The 20,863-nt window shown below is 35.1% G+C and overlaps 1 protein-coding gene across 6 annotated transcripts in view; it reads left to right on the forward strand.

Annotated features, from left to right (window-relative positions):
• The window catches only part of LOC132012308 (multidrug resistance-associated protein 1-like), a 90,270-nt gene that overhangs the window by 20,882 nt on the left and 48,525 nt on the right, over positions 1-20,863 (forward strand). For all 6 annotated transcript variants that reach the window (XM_059392158.1, XM_059392161.1, XM_059392162.1 and 3 more), the window contains 8 exons: positions 341-518; positions 9,568-9,822; positions 12,232-12,297; positions 14,324-14,461; positions 16,294-16,440; positions 18,242-18,326; positions 18,420-18,486; positions 18,896-19,022. In XM_059392158.1, coding sequence (XP_059248141.1) covers positions 341-518; positions 9,568-9,822; positions 12,232-12,297; positions 14,324-14,461; positions 16,294-16,440; positions 18,242-18,326; positions 18,420-18,486; positions 18,896-19,022 — 1,063 coding nt within the window. The remainder of the gene's footprint in view (positions 1-340; positions 519-9,567; positions 9,823-12,231; positions 12,298-14,323; positions 14,462-16,293; positions 16,441-18,241; positions 18,327-18,419; positions 18,487-18,895; positions 19,023-20,863) is intronic.

Here is a 20,863-nt window from a genome sequence, read left to right on the forward strand (position 1 = left end):
AATGATAAAAAAAGAAGCTTTAACGGTCTTTGTGTCTCAATTAGTACGAAGAAGTTAGGCCAGAACAGTTCATTGGTGAGATTACCATTAAGAAAAGTAGAGATTAACCTTGTACTCAAAAGCCTCTGAAAGAAACTGTTGATTCTGTTTACTTTATTATATAATACTTGGATTAAAAATAAAGAGGGGAGAATAGAAGCCAACTTGGCAAGAAGAGAAAAAGAGCAGGTAAACATGTGAGTGTGTCTAACATTTGGACAACACTTAACTCCTATAAGCATTCAACTACCTCAGGTGTTTAACCTTTCTTCCCCTTTCTCAATTTCTGTATGACATCCAGGCAAATGATCATTTTCTGTGAACATCACCCAGATTTTGGATGGAGTGGCTATGGTTATGCTTTGGCACTTTTTGTTGTAGTCTTTTTGCAAACCTTGATCCTTCAGCAATACCAGCGTTTTAACATGCTCACTTCAGCAAAAATTAAGACAGCTGTAATTGGACTCCTCTACAAAAAGGTAAAAAATTAAGGAATTCTCCGTTTCCTTTTTTTAAATTTTTTTTTTAAATTTTATTTATTTTTTTGACCGAGAGAGATCACAAGTAGGCAGAAAGAGGAGGAAACAGGCTCCCTGCCGAGCAGAGAGCCCATTGCGGGGCTCTATCCCAGGACCCTGAGATCATGACCTGAGTTTAAAGCAGAGGCTTAACCCACTGAATCACCCAGGTGCCCTGAAATTCTCCATTTCTAAATGGTTTCTTTACTTGCATACTTTAAAATAGGAGAGTATTAAAATATTCCTAGAGTGCCTTTTGAGTGTATGTTAGTTTTGCCTCTTTTTTTTTTATTATTAACATATAATGTATTATTAGCCCCAGGAGTACAGGTCTGTGAATCGCTAGGTTTACACACTTCACAGCACTCACATTTGTTTTGCTTTAAAAGAGCTTTGACTCATGCATGTTGGTTGTATTAATTTCTCTGTAGAGTTGCCCCTGCAACTTCCGGTGAGCCCTGTCACTGTTGCGTCACCAAACTCCTCCTCCCAAAATGAAGGTGATGAATGTTTTCATGGTTGTCTGTGTTTATGTATCAGTAAAGTTTCTTCTTTTCATGATCATTTTGATTCTTCATACTACTTTTTTCTTCCTCTGCTGGGTCGACTTGCTTTCTCGTGCAGCAAAGCCATCTTCCTCTAGACGATCATTATCTGCTTCTCTTTGATTCTAGGCTCTGCCTCTGTGCCCACCCACCTCCAGAACAACCTGGCTGATCTTTGTATCTGTGATCATGCTGAAGTTTAATTTGTTCTTTCTTGAAAATGCAATTTTAAGTACCACCTCTTTACCATTCAGAGCCTTTTACTTAGGCTTCATAGTTACAAACAATTAAAGAGTTTCTTCCTTCCCATAGTTATCACCTGAATTAGTCAATCAAGTGTATTTTGCCTTCTTACTCTGTACTCTTCTGTAAATTGTGGGCTCCTTAAGATTTGGAATAGAAACCTATTTACCTGTTGTACTTTTATTATCTGGGAGAGTGACTTTAATGTATTTTTATAAAAGTTGGATGACTGAGTAAATGAATAACTGAACCACTGTCTTCAAGAAATTGGGGGGGAATCATTAGCATACATATTAATATGTGGAACTAAAAGCAGGTTTTATAAGAGGTCAGATAAGCAGGAAATCTACAAAGATTGTGTGCAGTTAAAGGAGATTTCACACAGAAAGGAAGCCTTCATATGGTCTTGGGAAAGGTGTAGAATTTGTATTAGCGGATGGAAGTATTATAATTTGGGCTGAGCTGGGCATGAAGCATATAGGCCATTTGGCCATATTGGGCCAAAATGGGGGTAAGGAATGGTCTTAGCCCAAATGCAAGTACATACTGTTAAGGTCATAATTCTAGAAGCTGTAAATTCTGAGAAAGAGTCTAGGAATCAGTTTAAATCTTAACACTTGTTTCTGATCTATAGTCCATATGGAACAGGATTTCATTCAGTGATTACCGCATTGGAGTTTGGAAACAGGATTTGGATGGATATACAAATATAAAAGAGTGGACTGCAGTAGAAATTAGAACAAGCTGTCAAATAAAAAAAGAAAATCAAGCATTGTAGGTGAGTCTATTTCAAGGGTAGAGAGACCCCGGAGATAATAACGGGAGAGGTAACCCTGACTACAGGGAGGAAACCACCAATTCCCTAGAGGTGGTTAAAGAACAGAGAGAACTCAAGATCAAAGGAGTACAGGAATCAAGCCAGCTCAGTAGGGCTTGATGTATGCATTACGATTTAATGCCAAGTCCATCCAACAAGCAGCAGAAGGCATACCCTGTGTCGTTATAACCTGTACTGAGGCACTGAGATAGCACGTGCATGTGGCAGTGATGTAAGACTCGCCTTGTTTCTAAGTGTTATATCCTACACCTGCTTTCCAGAGAGTCTGTCTCTGTGGAACTAATTAGGGTAGTTAGGTTTCCATCCCCCTCTCCCCTTTTTTAAGATTTTTTTTTTATTTATTTGTCTCAGAGAGAGAGAGCGAGTGAGCGCACAAGCAGGCAGAGTGGCAGGCAGAGGATGAGTGAGAAGGAGGCTCCCGCCAAGGAGGTAGCCTGATGTGGGACTCGATCCCAGGACATTGGGATCATGACCAGACCCGAAGGCAGCCGCTTAACCAGCTGAGCCACCCAGGCGTCTCAGATTTCCATTCTCCTTACGGGTTGTAGAATTCTGACTTTCATCGTATTTAGATACCTTCAATATCCAAAATGGCTCTCATAGTGGCACCAGAGGACCCATATTAATCTGACATTGGCTCTACTTCATTAGGGACTTGCTGTAAGAGTGGGGTAAACATGGTCTCAGATCCTTTTCTTGGTAAGGAAGGGAAATGATAGGACTTTCTTGTTCTCTGTCCATCCACATGACTGCTGATGGTTTGAAATAAAGTTCAAGGAATATCATTTTTAAGGTTTGTGGGAAAAACATGGGCCCCATTCTACTTGATCACTTTAAGAGTTAATGAGTCTCAAAGTTCAGATTTTGTTACCCCTTAGCTCACAGGTTCAGGCCCCATGACAACTCTTGAGGACTAAGAAACAGGATATGCTTCAAAAGCAGCATCAGTTAGTCCTGGGTTTAATATGGGCAGTCTGGGGGCATTCTGCCACCAAACACTGTCCAGTATAATCTTTGTGATTTTAAAAATGGGCCAAGGTGATCAGAAGGTAAAAAACTTGTAGTTAAAAAATAAATGTCGTGAGGATGTATCATGCAGCATGGCAATTATAGTTAATTATATCATATTGTGATGGGCACTTGGGTGGCCCGGTCAGTTAAGCCACTGCCTTCAGATCAGGGGGTCCTGGGATCAAGCCCCACATCAGACTGCCTGCTCAGCGGGGAGTCTACTTCTCCCTTTCTCTCTCCCTCTGCCTCTCCCCGTGCTTGTGCTTGCTCTCTCTTAAATAAATAAATAAAATCCTTAAAAAAAAAAAATACTGTATTGTGTATTTGAAAGCTGCTAAGAGAGTAGATCTTAAAAGTTCTAATCACAAAAAATAAAATTTTTGTAACTATATGTGATGATGAATGTAACTAGACTCGTGATCATTTTGTAGTGTATCAAATACCAAATAATTTTGTTACACACGTGAAACTAATATATGTCAATTAAATATATCACAATTTTTTAAAAAGGTGGGGGAGGAAAAATGGAGAGATTTGGAACATGGGGTGCTGACAGAATAACTTTGAGTTAGAGACCAAAGTATTGTTTTATGTTGAAGGAGGTATCTGAAGAAAAAATGAAATAAAGTAAAAGAACCAAAATACAGTAAAAACTTACTGACTTCTAAAACTTTTTTTTAACTAAACAAAAGTAATACATCCATACTACCCAGTTTGGCAGCCACTAGCCACATATTGTTGAGCCCTTGAACTGTGGCTCATAAGGAAGTGAATTTTTAATTTTAATTACATTTAATAACAACACATAGCTAGTGGGCACCATTATTGGACAATAGTGCAGTGCCTACACTGTCTATATGTAAAGATTTGTTCTTAACCCTAATTGTGATAATTATAAAATGCAAGAAAATTAATAAAATTTAATACAATTAAAAAAATAAAAAATAAATAAAAATTAAAGTTAAAAATTAAAACACTTAAATGTAGTCAGTAAGAGGAGAAGCAGAATCCAAATCCTGCAGTTAGAGTCAAAAAGAGAATCCTGGCATACGTTTTGCATACAGAAGAACTGAGCCTGGGTGGCTCATTTGGTTAAGCATCTGCCTTCGGCTCAGATCGTGATCCCAGGGTCCTGGAATCGAGCCCCACATTGGGCTCCCTGCTCAGAGGAAAAGTTGCGTCTTCCTCTCCCCCTGCCACTCCCCCTGCTTGTGTTCTCTGTCTTTGTCAAATAAATAAATTAAAAAAAAAAACTGAAGAAGAATGAGTTCCTATAAATGTTATGAGGGTCCACCTTTAGGTATACCATATCTCTTTAGAAGTGTAGTAACTGTTGGTTTAGAATCACTGGGTGAGGAATTTTTAGGACCCTTCCAGCTCTAAATTATGTGACTTCAATGACTTATAGCTAGGATAGTCAGGAAAGTGTCATGGTTAATATTGCATAATATTGCATGGTTTAAGTCAGAAGGGTGAGTTGCATGAGGCAAAGACTCTACTGTTGGGAATATGTTGTGGAAGGGAGTACACAGATGAATACATGGCTTGCTCAGAAAATGATGAGTAGATTAATTTAGCTAGAGATCATATTTTTATGATTAGGATGGTGGGGAGGGGTAGGATGGTAAAACAGAAGGGACTGCGGCTCTTTTTTCAGAAACTTGAAAGATACGTTGTAAAAACGGACTTTAATTCTAGAGGAAATTGGGACTCATTTGAGTCATAGGGCAGATGGATGAACCGGAGAAACTAATGAAAATAGAGAGGATTGGAAATAAGGGGTACCTTAGAACTATTTCAGTAGTTCCGGAAAAAAAGATATGAACCAGGCCCATGGCAATGAGTCTAGAAAGGAGCAAATTTACAAGAGGGAGAATGGGAAATTGCAAACAAACTTCATCATCAGATGATAAAGTGAGATGTTAGTGAATTGAGGGCAGGGATAATCACAATATGTCCAGTCAAGAGAGGTTTTTGAGGCTGGAGCCTTATCTGGTTCATCCAGGTCTTGTTAGAGTATAATTCAAATGAAATCAATGAAATTTCAGGAAGTGAGAAATTACATCGTTGTGCTGTGTGTGTGTGTGTGTGTGTGTGTATGTGTGTGTGTGGACTAGTTAAAGAAAATATTGTAGAAAAGAAATCTCAAAATTGGATGGAATTTAAAAATAACAGAATTTTGTGTAAGTGATTATGATTAAAATGTAATTGTAAATGAAAATTGGTTAATTATCATTTTGATTGAAGAGTATTTATAAACTCCCAACTTTTTATATGGTTTTAGATTTTACCATTGGTTTTCTCTTTACCTCACTCTGGCTTTCTGTCTTTTATCTTTTTAAATACTTTTTACCAGACAATTCTAGAACATGTTGCATCATCCAGTATAATTGTGCTGTCATATTACAATATTTTTCCAAATTGTTTCATATAACAAAGAGGCAGTTTAGATTGTATAATTTAGCAATAAGCAGTAACAAAATTCCCCTTCATGGCTTGTGAATTTTACAGAAACATAAAAGTTTGTTTGGCAGTCAAAAATACTGAAAGAGAAATCAGTGCTCTTGATGTTAAAAATGCCATGCAGAACAAAATCCAGTTATATAGTGCTCTTTAGTCTTTTCCTTAATATTTTGAAAACAATTTTTAAGGCAAATTTTCTCTTGTATATTGCAGAAAATATGCGTAATATATAAAATAGGAAAGAGAAAATGGCAACCATTCATAATTCTAGATTGCAAAGATAAGCATTGGTCTATTTTTCTCCTAACATTTGTTTTACCTGCATACATATATATTTGTAATACACTGTTTTATAATCTATCATTTACTTCATTTTAAAATTTTTTATTATGTTAGTCACCATACAGAACATCATTAGTTTTTGATGTAGTGTTCCAAGATTCATTGTTTACGTATAATACCTAGTGCTTCATAATATATCATGATAAAACATATTGAGAAAATACATTGTTATATGATTTATTTATGATTCTTTTTTTGTATTTAATCAATTTGAGGGGGTGCCTGGGTCGCTCAGTCCTGTAAGGGCTTGCCTTTGCTTAGGTCCTGATCCTGCTCCCTGCTCAGCGGGGGGTCTGCTTCTTCCTCTGCCCCACCCCCTGTTTAGGTTCTTCACGAGTGTATGCTGATATGCTTTCTCTCTTTCTCTCTCAAATAAATAAATGAAATCTTAAAAAAAAATCTGTTTGATTTTGTTTTTAAGTACATTTATTCTTATATCTAAGCATAAATTTAAATAAATGCATAGTAGAAACTTTCGTATATATTTTAAACTTTTTTCCTACTATTTTCAGTTTTTCTGCTCTTTTGCTTTCCACCTTGCTATCCCCATTTTCACTCATAATACATATGGTTCACTCAGTACATAACAAAGTGCCTGCCAACCTCTACCTCTTACCCCACCATTTTAGGATAACGTGTCTTGTTTTGATTTTTCTGTGTTTGGGTGCTCGTAAGTATTTCTTTTTCAGGATAATTTGAACATTATAAAATTTACAGATTTCACCAGGGTAAGAGGAGGTATACTGTTTTTTAATTAGACTACTATTTTCTGACTGCTTTTGGTTTAAAATCTTTCCTTCATTTAGAGAGATTTCTACTTTTTATAAAAAAAAGATTTAATTTATTTATTTAAGAGAGAGAGAGATCACAAGTAGCCAGAGAGAGAGGAGGAAGCAAACTCCCTGCTGAGATGCTGGGCTCGATCCCTGGACCCTGAGATCATGACCTGAGCCCAAGGCAGCCCAAGGCAGTAACCCACTGAGCCACCCAGACGTCTGAGATTTCTATTTTTTTTTAATTATTTCCTCTTATTCTTTGCATGTAAATTATGTTATGTGTTGTGTTTTATGTGTGTAATATATGTGTGTATTTTATGTGTTTTCTGTATATGTAATATACATATGTAATAAACAATAATACATATATAATAAACACATATTAACATATGTATCTGTTGCACTCTCTTTTAAGCACTGTTAGATGCATAGAAATAGATACAATCAGTTGTAGATACAGAAGTTGCTGTAGATATAATGATTGTGTGTGTGTTCTTAGTTTAAGGAAACTTAAACTCAACAATAAGTGACTTACTCATAGTCAAAGAGATGTGAAACAGAGTAACTGGCCCTGGAACCTAGGCATTCTCTAGAAGTTGTGTTATTCATTACTCTGAATTTATAAAGAAATATAAATATATTAATATTTGTATTAATATAATATGTTTATGTACCGTATACATAAATGTGTATATATTTGTATCTTGTGTGTGTGTGATTTTGAAATTTCTCTATGCCTGAAGTGTTTTTAAAAAATCATTTCATTTTTAAAAACATGTTTTCTCTAATTTCTGGGGAAAGTTTTTTGACATATCTACTCATAGTTTAAGAATTCCATTTGTTGTAATACCCATTTGGGTTTTTGTTGCCTCCGTTACATTTTTTTAAATTTGACATTTATGCTTTCAATTTGAAGTAATTTTTCTGTTCTTACTCATTTTTGATGGATATCATGTTCTTCCATTATAAAGATTACAAAGAGATAGCCATATATTTATGTTTCTTGTGATATGTTTTTTTCAATAGTAGGTCATTCATTTGATTCCTTGTCTAATTTAACTACTTTGAACTCTTCAGTCTGCTAGTATTTTTATAAATACTAAATACTATTTATCTTTTCCTTCTAGAAGGATGAGAGAAGTATATTTATTTATAACTTTAAGTTGCTGGTGGATTTTATGAGAGAATAGTGAACATCTTTGGAGAAATGTTGGAGACTTAATGAAATGAGAGTTCCCGTGCTTGGATTTTCGTTGTTTCACTTGGCTGCATTAGGTGGTCAGTAACGAATCAGGAGTAAAGAGCTACCTTTGGAGGAGACATGGCTAAAGCTTGACTGTCATAGGGACTAGTATTTTTCCTTTTTCCTCACTTGTGTCTGTAGTGGTCATTCTCTTGTATCATCAGCACAACTGTCCGCTCTTACTAATCAGTAACAGAAATGTTTCCAATTCACTGTGTAGAAATGTAAATGAGGATTGGACACTAAAGTAGCCCGTAGAGCTTGGGGGATCCTTGCACCTTGTGAACGTCTCAGGACTGAGCAGTCCCTCCAGTGGGCCCTGTGGCCTCCCCCTTTTGCATGAAGCCCTCCTGCTTTGAGTTCGGGAATGTCAGAAGAGGTCCCCTGAAGGCCCTGACTACTTATTTTCCACATGGGCCTTTTGTGGGGAGGCTTTGTCTTATTCATTTATTGAAAATACAGACTTTGAGTGCCTCCTGTATCTCATTTACTCTGGTTAGTTCCACCTCTCTGTTCTGTCTCTTTAAATCAGTGTAGTGGAAATTCCTTAAAATTCTTGGCATATGAATGGACTTTTTTGCCTGGCTTCCAGTACACATACCAATTCTCAACCACTTTGACAGTTCACTTATGCATTTCACTGGGAATTTTAAATGGGTGGAGAATTTAATAAATGAATTTCTAAGATCAACCTTAGTAAGAGTTACCAATAATTAAGCTTGGGAATATTGAATTCAATATACAAATATTAAAATAATGTGCACAGAAAGTGAGAATTGGGCTCTGGAAGAAAAGATGTATTTCCATCTGCTCCAAGAAGCCTTTCCAGTATTTTTCTCTCTCCAAATTCCCATGGCCCTTCTTAACTATTTTTATGCTTACGACCATCCTGTGTAGGAGGTATATGTGGGTGGTGGGGACTGGACTCCACAACCAAATTATAATCTTCTTGAGAACTAGGACAGTGTCATCTTTAAACTTTCTAGTTTCAAGCATCTACTTTTCATCAGCATTCATTTGGTAATTATTGAATCATTTATGTACTTTGTACTGATAAAATTTAGAAGGTTTAGCATTATAGGGGTGGCAGCAAATGGAGGGGATCCTCAGTGCCAGAAATCTAGAATAGATTTGTTTTGTTTTAGTGAGTCCTGTGTTTAATATGGGGCTTGAATTCATGAGCTGGAGATCAGGAGTCGCTTTGCTTTTCTGACTAAGCTGGCTAGGCACCCCTAGGCTAGATTGCAATTTTGTAATTGACAAGTTGTGGAGGGGTTTTGGTGAATAAATGTATTTGCTTGGGAATCCAAATGTTACTCTCTACAAATGTGCAGTGAAGTTTAGAACTATGTGTTTTGATCAGTAATTGTATCTTCTTCATCTAAAAACATTTTTAAATGTTTCAGTGTTTCATAATCCTAACACATAAATAATCTTGTAGATTTTCCTAAATGTATTGAAAATTGACACTAAAAGTTACCATCATTTGGCGATAAAGATGTCTCATCATCTACAGAGCTCTTTAAATATTTTGCCTCTCTTTTCTCAGGCCCTCCTTCTATCTAATGTTTCTCGAAAGAAGTTTTCAACTGGGGAAATTACTAACTTGATGTCAGCAGATGCCCAGCAGCTCATGGACTTGACAGCAAACCTCAGTCTCCTCTGGTCAGCCCCTTTTCAGATCCTGATGGCCATATCACTTCTTTGGCAAGAGCTGGGTCCAGCTGTGTTAGCAGGCGTGGCAGTCCTTGTGTTTGTGATACCAGTAAATGCTTTAGTTGCAACTAGAGTGAAAAAGCTGAAGGTAAGAAAAAGATGGCCTCCTTTGACATATGTCAAACAGAAGCTGAATTTTCTGACTAGAGTTGACAGTAACCATAGTTAATTCTGTACATGGGGAAATAATCCAGATTTATCATTCATTCATTCATTCATTCAGCCAGTATTGATTGGATATCTGTTTTGTGCAAAGTCCAGCAATGAGGAGAGCTGATCAGTTCCTGCTTTCATTAGAGGAGACAGGCATGAAGAAATAAATAAAGAAGATAATGCCTGCTGTTAATTTGTATACAAAGAAATAGAACTTAGACTAGGGCGATAGAGTAACAAAGAGCGCCATTTCACATACAGGGGCAGTGAAGTCCTCAGGAAGGAAGTGATATATCAGCAGGATAAGGGAGGAATCCATGTGGGTATCTGAGAAAAAGACTTACTAAGCAGAAGAAACATTGTGTACACAGCCTGGCAGTGAGCGAATGCTCATTGTGTCTAAAGAATGGGCTACACTGATCCAGGAGTGACCTCGTACAGCAAGGAGATAGTAAGCGCTTAACTGAATTCATTTGAATATTCTTCCTTTACATTCAGTCGTTCATCTTACATTTTTTGACACCTGCCTTGTGCCAGACAGTGTGCACAGTGCTATTCTGTAGGAGTGGAGAAACAGGACACAGTTGTATGGAGAGCCACACACACCATTAGGAGAGAGACAAATGGTTTCATGTGTTAAAGTAATGACACAGGTGCAGCTGTATTGCTTATGGCACTTATTATTTTAAGTGGATCAAAGATGAATAATATCTATATATGGACCTGGAAATATGTCAATCAGATATTAGGGGAAAAAAGAAAGAAACACATGTATGTATGTATTTGTGTATATTATGCACATAGGTATATAACTATCCTTAACCCAGTTTTTAAAATGTGAATATGCCAATGCATGTGGGTATGATAGAGATGCATAAATGAAGTTATACAGATATGAATGAATTTGTATATGCATAGAAAGAATCTAGAGATACAGCAGTCTTTGAAGAAAAGCTACCTATAGGGGTGCTTGGGTGGCTCAGTTGGTTAGGTTGCCAGCTCTTGATCTCAGGGTCATTGATTCAGCATGGAACCTACATTTAAATAAATAAATGTTACCTAGAAAGTAGAATTAGATGGAAGGAGGGGAGATTTTTCACTTATTACCTTAATACATTGAGGTGATGAGGATTTACACCTTCTTTTATATTTTTCTGAATTTTTAAAATTCAGATTAATTACCAAATAATTATCAAAAAGATGACTAGTCTTTAAAGATGAGAATCAGAAAATACCATGTAACTATGAAGTAATTATGAACCATTGACACACTAGTGTTTAGAATAACAAGCTTGTTTATAATTTTAATAAATACTTTTAAGCTAGCTTTTTAAAAAATTTTATATTTTAAATAATTTAAATTCAGATATTTAGGACTAGAAATAGATTTGGGGGACTTAATGTAGAGGCCTAAAACTTTCAAAGAGTGCAATATTATGTACAAATATGCTAAGCAGAAAATAGGTCTTTAATCGTGCAAACAGTATTACGGATGTTAACGTGTAAATGTGTACTTTGTTAGATATACAAATATTGTACTTATGATTATTTATATCATAATTGTGACAGTATTATTAGAAGAAACCCTTAAGAAGCAATATCCAAGCAATAATAAGGATAAAATAATATAAATGTTAAATATTTGAATAAATATACAGTGATTACATAGGCTTTGCCAAAAAAGAGCAAATATTAAAAAAATACACATTTTTTTAAAAGACATTTTTTTATTTAATTGTGAGAGAGAGAGGGCACAGGCAGAGGGAGAAGCAGGCTCCCTGCTGAGCAAGGAGCCCAATGCGGGACTTGATTCCAGGATCCTGGGATCATGACCTGAGCCAAAGGCAGATGTCTAACTGACTGAGCCACCCAGGAGTCTTAAAATACACATTTTAATCACAAGTATTAATACTCAAGATAGTGTATGTACAATATACAGACCTTTATTTTTATTCCTGTGATACTTTTGTTATGATATATATGTATTATATATGTAAATAATTGATAGAGTTTGGGGAATTTGATCCCATTTTAATAGAAGATGGATATTATTTTATTATTCAATTTTAAACAAATTACATCTAAATACTATATTTTGTGCTATTTTGTGAAATGTACACCTTGCTTATATCTACTGCTGACTACTTTTAGGTTTTAAAATATCTATTTATAAGTAGTTTTTAACATTATCAGTAGAATAATATATGAATATTTTAAGATGACTTTCAACTAAATATTATATAGAATGGAAAAAATAGACTGTGTTTTTTAAATAGCTGTGGCCATGTAAGTTAAATTATTAGCAACCTTCTCAAATATACTATCATTTTATTCCCTTAAATAGAAAAGCCAAACGAAGAACAAAGATAAACAGATAAAACTACTCAATGAAATCTTACACGGAATTAAGGTAATATACAAGGAATATGACTTTAATTTCACTATTTAGAATATAGCAATGTTAGTCAATAAATGAATTTTTTATCATTCTTAATATCAAAGTAATTATATAATTGTATAAAAAATTATTGGCAGAGTATTTCAGATTTCAGATGCATAGGAATTCTTACTGCTAAAATAGTATTTAAATAAGACCAAATAAAATGCAGGTTTTTTCTTTTTGTTTCTCACCCAAAAAGTGAACACAAATACCCCAAGAGACACAAAAAATGGCTTGTTTGAAGGGATTGGGTAGAAGAGATGGAATGAAGCAGGCGAGTGGCAATAATGTCATCCTCAGTGTGAAGGCAGGTTTATATGCAGGAAATGATGACATGTCATTCAGGTTCTTTTATGTGGAATAGAAATGATCAAACAAATGTTATTCTGCAAAAGGTACATTATAAGGAAGTTACTTGTTCCATAAGGAAGTTACGCCCCATGCCATTAATATTTTCTCAATGATAAAACAGTGAAACCAAACTCATGAACTTTCAGATGGATAGATAGACAATTTCAGATCCTGTTGCATCTGGATTATGCCTTAACAGTTTTCCTAAAGGGCAAAATTTACAAAGCCCACATAGAATTTCCTTCTGGAACTGATAGTTTCATAGGAAATTTTCCTCTGTCTGGTGCATCTACCACTGTAAACATAGGATATGCCCATGATATGTATACATTGATTCACTTTAGGAATCAATAAAAATTATGCTGTATTGTGCCGTGTAGAACTTTTACAACATTGAAAATCACTAAAGTGAAAGATATTGTTAGATAAAGGATACCCTGAAAAGAGACAAATAAAAGAAATAAATTCATTTATATATCTGAAATTAAGAATAGCCTTAAGTAACTGAAATTTAACTCAGATTAAATTATTGAATAACTGAGATTATGTGATTAAGGTCAGACATTCCCAAAGTAATGTGATCCAAATGAATCTTGGACCTCTCAGTGGATTAACTGATAACCCCTGTATTCATAAAAAGTACAGCAGTGTATGTGTATAGGTTTTAAATACTGATATTCTTAAAAGGAAATTTATATTATTAGTAAGACTAGGACAGTGTAGATAAAATAAAGAACATCTCCTGAAGATTTGAGCAAAGTCTAAAATTTGGAATTGCAATCCCAGTAGTGACTAACGAGAATACTTGTAGAGGACCAAGTATAGGCAAGTTGAAAGTATAGCATAGTTTAAAGGTGTGGGCGGTCAGTATCCCTGGGGTAAGGATAACAGATGCCATGGCCTCTCTCTGATAATGATGGTAGCTACCATTTAGTGAACATTTTCTATGGATCCTACACTCTACTTATATCTGTTTCCTCATATAATTCTTATAAACCCCAAGAAAATAATTTCTCATTCTCATTTTTCATACAAGGAAACCAAGTCTCTGTGCAATTAAGTGCCATGTCTAAGTTCACAGTGCCAGTGAGAGATTTTTAGGGTTCTCCAGAGGAACGGAAAATAAATTATTTATATTCCAATTTACAATCTCAAAACACCAGTCATCTTTCTGAAAAATGGCTTCAAGTCCCATGCCATCAGTTTCCAAGAAACTGGGAGTCCAGGGAGAAGAGCGTAGCTATTAAGAAATGAGGAGCGGATTGAAGTGAGAGTTGGACCAGCAGGAAAAGTACCAAGATTAAGCTAAACAGAATGTGCTGTGGAGCTTATGCCAAGAGCTGGGATGTTGCCAAAGTCTGACTCAAGAATAAGCTATTGGTGGGTAAGAAGGACCTAAGGCTAGAGAGAGATGGTGATTTTCTTCTTCCAGCCACTACCTCCCAAAAAAATCACAATTCAAGAAAATATTTTGACTCAGCTAAAAATAGGGGCATTTTACTTTATGAGTTTACCAGCTTTTTTTTTTTTAACTTTAACAATTGCGTATGTGGAGGGGGTAGGCTGTGTATATTTGCATGTATGCATATTTTTATTTCTTCTATGATATTGATTATCAAATAGTCATTGTCTGATTCCTTTACAGATTCTCAAGCTTTATGCATGGGAATCTTCCTATCAAAAGAAGATTATTAAAATTCGAGAACAGGAATTGGAAGTACAAAAATCAGCTGGGTATCTTGCTGTGTTTTCTATGCTGACATTAACTTGCATTCCATTCTTGGTGAGTGTATATAATATTTCCCATTTTGATTTTCAAATTCGATTTGTAGATTCACCTCCAAGTTACCCGGAATTAAGGTGTCCAAAGTGAAATGTTCTATATTTGAAATAAAATTTTCAAGAAATGCAGTCATTGATTTATGTAGATTAGGGAATGGAAGTTTTAAAGAAGGGGAAAATATGTGCTTTCTCATTGGTCTGTATTCTTTTCAAATAATAAAATTTTACTTCTTTGTAAATGTCTCACAGCTCAAACATATGCTATTCTATTCTTTTTTTTTTTTTAAGATTTTGTTTATTTATTTGACAGAGAGAGAGATCACAAGGAGGCAGAGAGGCAGGCAGAGAGAGAGGAGGAAGCAGGCTCCCAACTGAGCAGAGAGCCCGATGCAGGGCTCAATCCCAGGACCCTGAGATCATGACCCAAGCTGAAGGCAGAGGCTTCACCCACTGAGCCACCTGGGCGCCCCTATGCTATTGTATTCTTAAACCATATAACCTGCATTCCAGAGTTTTGTTTCAGCTCTAGAATATCTTGATTTGTGTGATTAATCCCTTTTAAGCAAAACCCAACACACACTATATGGAGTTGGGAAGAGAATAAACATTTATTGAATGTTACTCCTGCATGTCAGATAAGCTATAGAGATTGCCTTATTTCATTCTTGCAATAATAAGGCCTCACTTTTCTCATTTCAGAAAAGGAACTGGAAGTCCATGCTAGTTTGGGATACATCCTCAAAGTTATAGAATTAGTATTTGAAGGCAAATTGATACGAATGGAGGCCATTCTCTATCATACCATGTACACATTAGGAGTCCCATGATACATAAACTAGAGTATAAATTGCTTTGAGGTATAAAGCAATGAGTAAAAGCCAAAGGGTAATGAAACCACATAGAACTGAAGCATCAGATTTAATTAAAGTTACCATTCCTGACGGTCAGAGAGTCAGGAGAAAGTCTATATGTCTCTTTCATTGGTAAGTTAAAATATTGTCATTTTTTTATTTAAAAATATATGTTGGTATTATGAAAATAAAAGCAATATTTACATTTGGAATTCTTTGGTAAAAATGTCCAAGAAGATTTTGCTTAAGATAAGTCTTAGGTACTTGATAGTCAGTACCTTCTCATGCATATATGCACTTTTCTGCCTTTTCTAAATGAAACTTAACAAGAGTAAATATAAATGGTATGGACCATAATTTATTCATACTTTCTTCAGTTAATTTTATGACTCACAGAAAGTATAGCCACTACATATGAATCAGAATATACACATACCACTGGAAAGTAAATTTACGTAATACTCCATCTTGAAAAAAAGGTCAATTCGTATACATTTTATTTTATTTTAAAATTTATTTCTCAGAGAGAGAGAGAGAGAGCAAGCAAGGTAAGTGAAAGGCAGAGGGAGAAGCAGACCCTTCATTGAGCAAGGAGCCTGAGGCAGGACTTGATCCCAGAACCCTAGAATCATGACCTGAGCTGAAGGCAGATGTCTAACCAACTGAGCCACCCAGACTTCCAGTAGTATACAACTTAAATGGGAGGGGTGACTCTAGTTAAGAACGTAGTGTCTTACAGAAAGGAGCTGGACTGCATGGTCCCAAGGATGCCATGGTCTAAGATATATAATTATATGATCTGTGTATCTTAGTGTGCTGAACGTTTATTTTATATTCTTCAGCAATCACACTGGATGACACTGAATTTTTTTTAAACAACAATAAAACAGGTTTTAAATTTTTTCCCCTATTTTTGGAACCTTAACTCATCCTGTTCTTAGCATTGAGTAACTGAAGGAAGGAACATGTCTCTATTTTTCAGGTGTCCCTGGCAACATTTGGCATCTATTTCTTATTGGATGAAGGAAATATTTTAACAGCCACCAAAGTGTTTACATCTATGTCTTTGTTTAATATTTTGAGGCTTCCTTTGTTTGATTTACCAATGGTGATCTCAGCTGTAGTCCAGGTACATCCAAAATATGTTTAAACTAAGAATCATTCATCCACTGGAGTCTATGGTTTTACACATTTTCTCTCTTTCTTTTTTTCATTATTTATTTTGCTTTTTGTGGTAGTTTCACGCTGTTTTCAAAATTAATCTCCCTGCATTAAGGAGTAATAGAAAACTTTAAAGAATGGAAGGAGACATGTCTTCTTTGCCTATGCTTTTTTCCTATCAAAATGACTTTTAATTATTTCAATATAGGATATCGTTTTCTTTGCGAAGTGTTCATTTCTGTTATTTAGCTTTTTAAAACTGGTGTCAGATGCTGTGCTAGCAGAAGGCTCATTGTCTGTTTTCAGTTGAAAAATTTTTAGTGAGGTGCTTTGCATAGAACTGGATATGAATGTTTTCCCAAGGTTCAGCAGCATTTCCTCTGCACTGAATGAATAAAGCAGGGAGACCCGTGCGTGGCTAATACAAGTCTGCCAACCAGCCTTGTATGAGGTATTTGGTTCAGCCTACCTTCACTGTAATCTCCAGTCTCTGGAGATGCTTTGAATACTATAATGAGGAGAAAGCTGCTAAAACCACAGGGAATATGAAGAAGTGAGTTCCTTGAATCCTCTGTCCTGCTATTTCCTGTTAAAATTTTTTGAATGTCTGGTTTGGATTGCCTGGTGTCCGCCACTGATCCTTTTTCTCAAGTCTGAGTTCATAAACAAAGTGAAGCTTGGCTTATTAGAACCAGCTCTTTGATTAAGGACTTTACCTTTAAAACTTTTATGTTATTTGAATAAATAGTAACTTATAGTTACTTCATGGTAACTATAATAGTAATAATGATATTAAATTGTATTAATTATATTGAAATTATAGTAGTAATGATAGTATATTATTTGAATAAAGAATTAATTAGGTAGGGAATACCAAATAATCCACCTTTGTTACAGGATACCTTTTTTGTTGTTGTCCTTTTACTAGTAATGACCAACAGAGGGCAGAGAAGTACTGTTGATGTGATGCTTGTAACAACACTTAATTCATAGCATTCTTCTTGTAAGAAAGATGCCATTCTTAGAATAAGTTTTGTTTTGCTTTTGAAATTAGAATCTAGCTAGGGGTCTGGTATCTCAAAGTGTTCTCCAACTCCTAATGGTACACTTCTGCCTTCACTAAATAAATACAGAGAGCAAATATCAAAAGAAAGAAAGAGAAGGAAAGGAAAGAAAGAGAATGAGTCCTGCATACTAATATGGTGCACTTGGTAAACAAACCATGGCCCAGTTACATCTTATTCACTAACAATAGATGTCTTCTAGCATTGAGTGAATAAAAATGCACTAGAGATTTCTTGTAAGTCAGTTTCAGGAAAACAAAATTGATCTTATTTATCCTAATTGTAGCTAAGCACTTTTGTAGCTTTTTTACTGAAACTCGGTGTTATTATTGCCAAAGCTATTGTTTAATATTCAGAAGCTGAATTCATTCAACAATTCTGATGTTGTTTTTAAAAAACTAATCTTTCTATAATTATTAATTAGTTATTATGTCTTTACTAGAGTGTTAAGGAGGAATTTTTGTTTCTTTTTTCTCATACCTTCCTGCATAAATGACATCTGTTTTGATCTTTGATTCTTGAAGCCGTTCTTTTCTTTCAGGAATGAAATTATTTATAAACATTAGAACAATTCAAGCTATGCTTGCTGAATATTTATATCACTGTCTTCAATTTGCATCGCAGATTTTTAATCATGCTGCAAGTCTTTCTAATTGAAGTTCTACTTGACCCCCAAATAAATTCCATCTGTGTTTATTTTGATAGACAAGAGTATCATTGGATCGTTTGGAAGACTTTCTCAACACTGAAGAGCTTCATCCTCAAAATATTGAAACAAACTATATAGGAGGTCAGCATTTCCTCTGCATTCAATATTTATTTGACTTCCAGGTTGAAAATCATTGACTCTACAATGCACCATTGTATTTATTGTTCTTCTCAGATCATGCCATTGGTTTTACAAATGCTTCCTTCTCCTGGGATAAAACAGGGGTTCCAGTACTAAAAAAGTAAGTCATAGTTTGGGAAAAATTAAAAACAAAATTTTTTTAGCATTTAATTCTATAGTGTTCCATATTTTTATTTCTTACCGTTTTTAAAGGAGAAGATGACGATATTAAATTGAAATTTACAAGGTTGTTATTTTTTTTTTAAACCTCTCAAGATACCTTCTATTTTTATGGATTTTTTTTCTTTAACTCTCTTGTTTTCTATTCATTTTCTATTCATTTCCTCTGTTTCCACTGCAGCATTTGTTGTTTGTATTTTGGAAGGTTGGGTATTGCTAGAATAATGTAGTATCATTTGAATAGCGGCCATCTCAAGGATGATCCTCAGTGCTCTGACTTATCTGGGAAAAACCATTAAAAATGTAACAAGAACTTCCTGCATCATCTCTGTCCTTTTCTTGTCATGCAGCTTGAACATAAAGATTCCAGAAGGAGCTTTAGTGGCTGTTGTAGGGCCAGTGGGATCTGGAAAATCATCTGTGCTTTCTGCCATTCTGGGGGAAATGGAGAAACTTACAGGAGTTGTTCAAAGAAAGGTAAAGCCAACAATGCTTTCATTCCACATCTCCTAGTGTACTAGACTATGGCCAGCACATGGTTAGCGTCAATAAGAATTTATCAAATCAAATTGAAGATGCAAGTATTTAATGGGCATTTCTAGTTTGTAGCAAACATTTCAATTTCCACAAAAAATTGATTAGCTGTGGATGGATTAGTAACAGCATTCTGTCCTCCAAATACTTTAGTGAATCATGTTTGAATGCTTATGGTAATTGTTTGATGATATTAACTGAATTGCAGCCAATTATAGAGAAACTAATATGATTTATATTTTAATTTGATTTGGTTTCTAAATATCATTCATTGCAAAGTTGCCTAAGTAATTACAGCCACATTTCTAAGAAGACTTATAGTTGCTCAGGGGTAGGATCTTTGACCCAGAAAAAATATCAGAAAACCAGTAATATTATTTTTAAATACTTCTAAATTTCAGCCCTTGGACTATAGAGGACTACTCCAAGCCTTTTGTTCTGTTCTTAAAAGTGAATAGAAATAAGAATTCTACAAGTTCTTAATCAGCTGTTGTTTTTTTGAAACACTAGACTAATGAGTTTTTCCTTAGATTTAACTAGCTCTTAGGTAAACTACTAACCTAATCCCACCTCCTTTCTGACAAGATGGTGGAATTCTATGGATGTTAGGCCAGTTTCTTCACAGTTTTTCTCTTTAGGAAGAATCAACTCCAACTCGATCATTTTTTCTTCATAATATGTATTTCCTCTTATCCTTATCTCTTTCCTGATTCCAATCCTCTGATGATCAGTCCTTTTTTCTTTTCTCTTTTAGCATTACTGTTACTTATTTTAGAATCAACTATGGTATCTGGGACTTTTTCTAATAAGATTATAGGTAATGAATAACAGGACTTTTTCACCTTACGTGTACTGTCTTTGTACCATTCTATTCTTCATAATGATTGTAGTCAATCATTTGTCTATAGTTGAAGATGACTGTAACTTCTCTTAGACCAGTGAGTATCCTTTAAAAATATGATTGTCCTATTGACGTTATTTTCGTTTATTGAGTGCCTTCAGCTATTTTTACCGAGCAATTATTGCACACATACTAGGTGGCTGACCTTAGTACCAGGGAAACAGGCATGAATATGATATACCCCATCTTTTTACAGTTTATAATCTAGTGAGGGGAATACTAAAATCAATTATGATAAATGTTTAAATCAGATGTAAAAAAATGAATCAAAGTATTAAAAAAAGCAACAAACTGAAGAGTTAGAAAAATTATTAGAGAGATGGTAGCCTTTCACTTGATCTTGAAAAATAATTAGGAATTGATCAAGATAAAAACAATATCAATTCTGGATTTCATCTAATGCATTAATGTCCAAAAACCTAGCCTGGCTCTTGGCACAGAGTCAGCTAGCTCCCTGTGAATTTTTATGGTTATTGTTATCTTTATTATGATTGTTAAAGCTCTCATGGTAAGATTTAAAGATTATTTCTGATGCCTTTGAGGGTTTGAAATTAAGAAACTGTTCATAGTGATGCAAAAAATCCTAACAATGCAGTTACTAGTCACAAGACAGAGAGGACACCCTTTGTGTATATTAAGCAAGAGTTGTGGAAGAGAGAGGATATTATCTGTCAGTGTAATGGACAGTTTCATCCTTCAGGAAGTTCTTTGGTCTGGAGCAATGGCAGGGTATGAGGTGTCACACTCTGAATTATTTCCCACCAGTTTTTTTTTTTTTTTTTTTTTTTAAGAGAGGGAGAGAAGGACAGGGGAGAGGCAGAAGGAGAGGAAGAGAGAGAATCTTGAGAATCTTAAGCAGATTCCTTGTCCAGTGTAGAGACCA

The sequence above is a fragment of the Mustela nigripes genome, chromosome 2 (assembly GCF_022355385.1).
Source record: "Mustela nigripes isolate SB6536 chromosome 2, MUSNIG.SB6536, whole genome shotgun sequence".
Lineage (NCBI taxonomy): Eukaryota > Metazoa > Chordata > Mammalia > Carnivora > Mustelidae > Mustela > Mustela nigripes.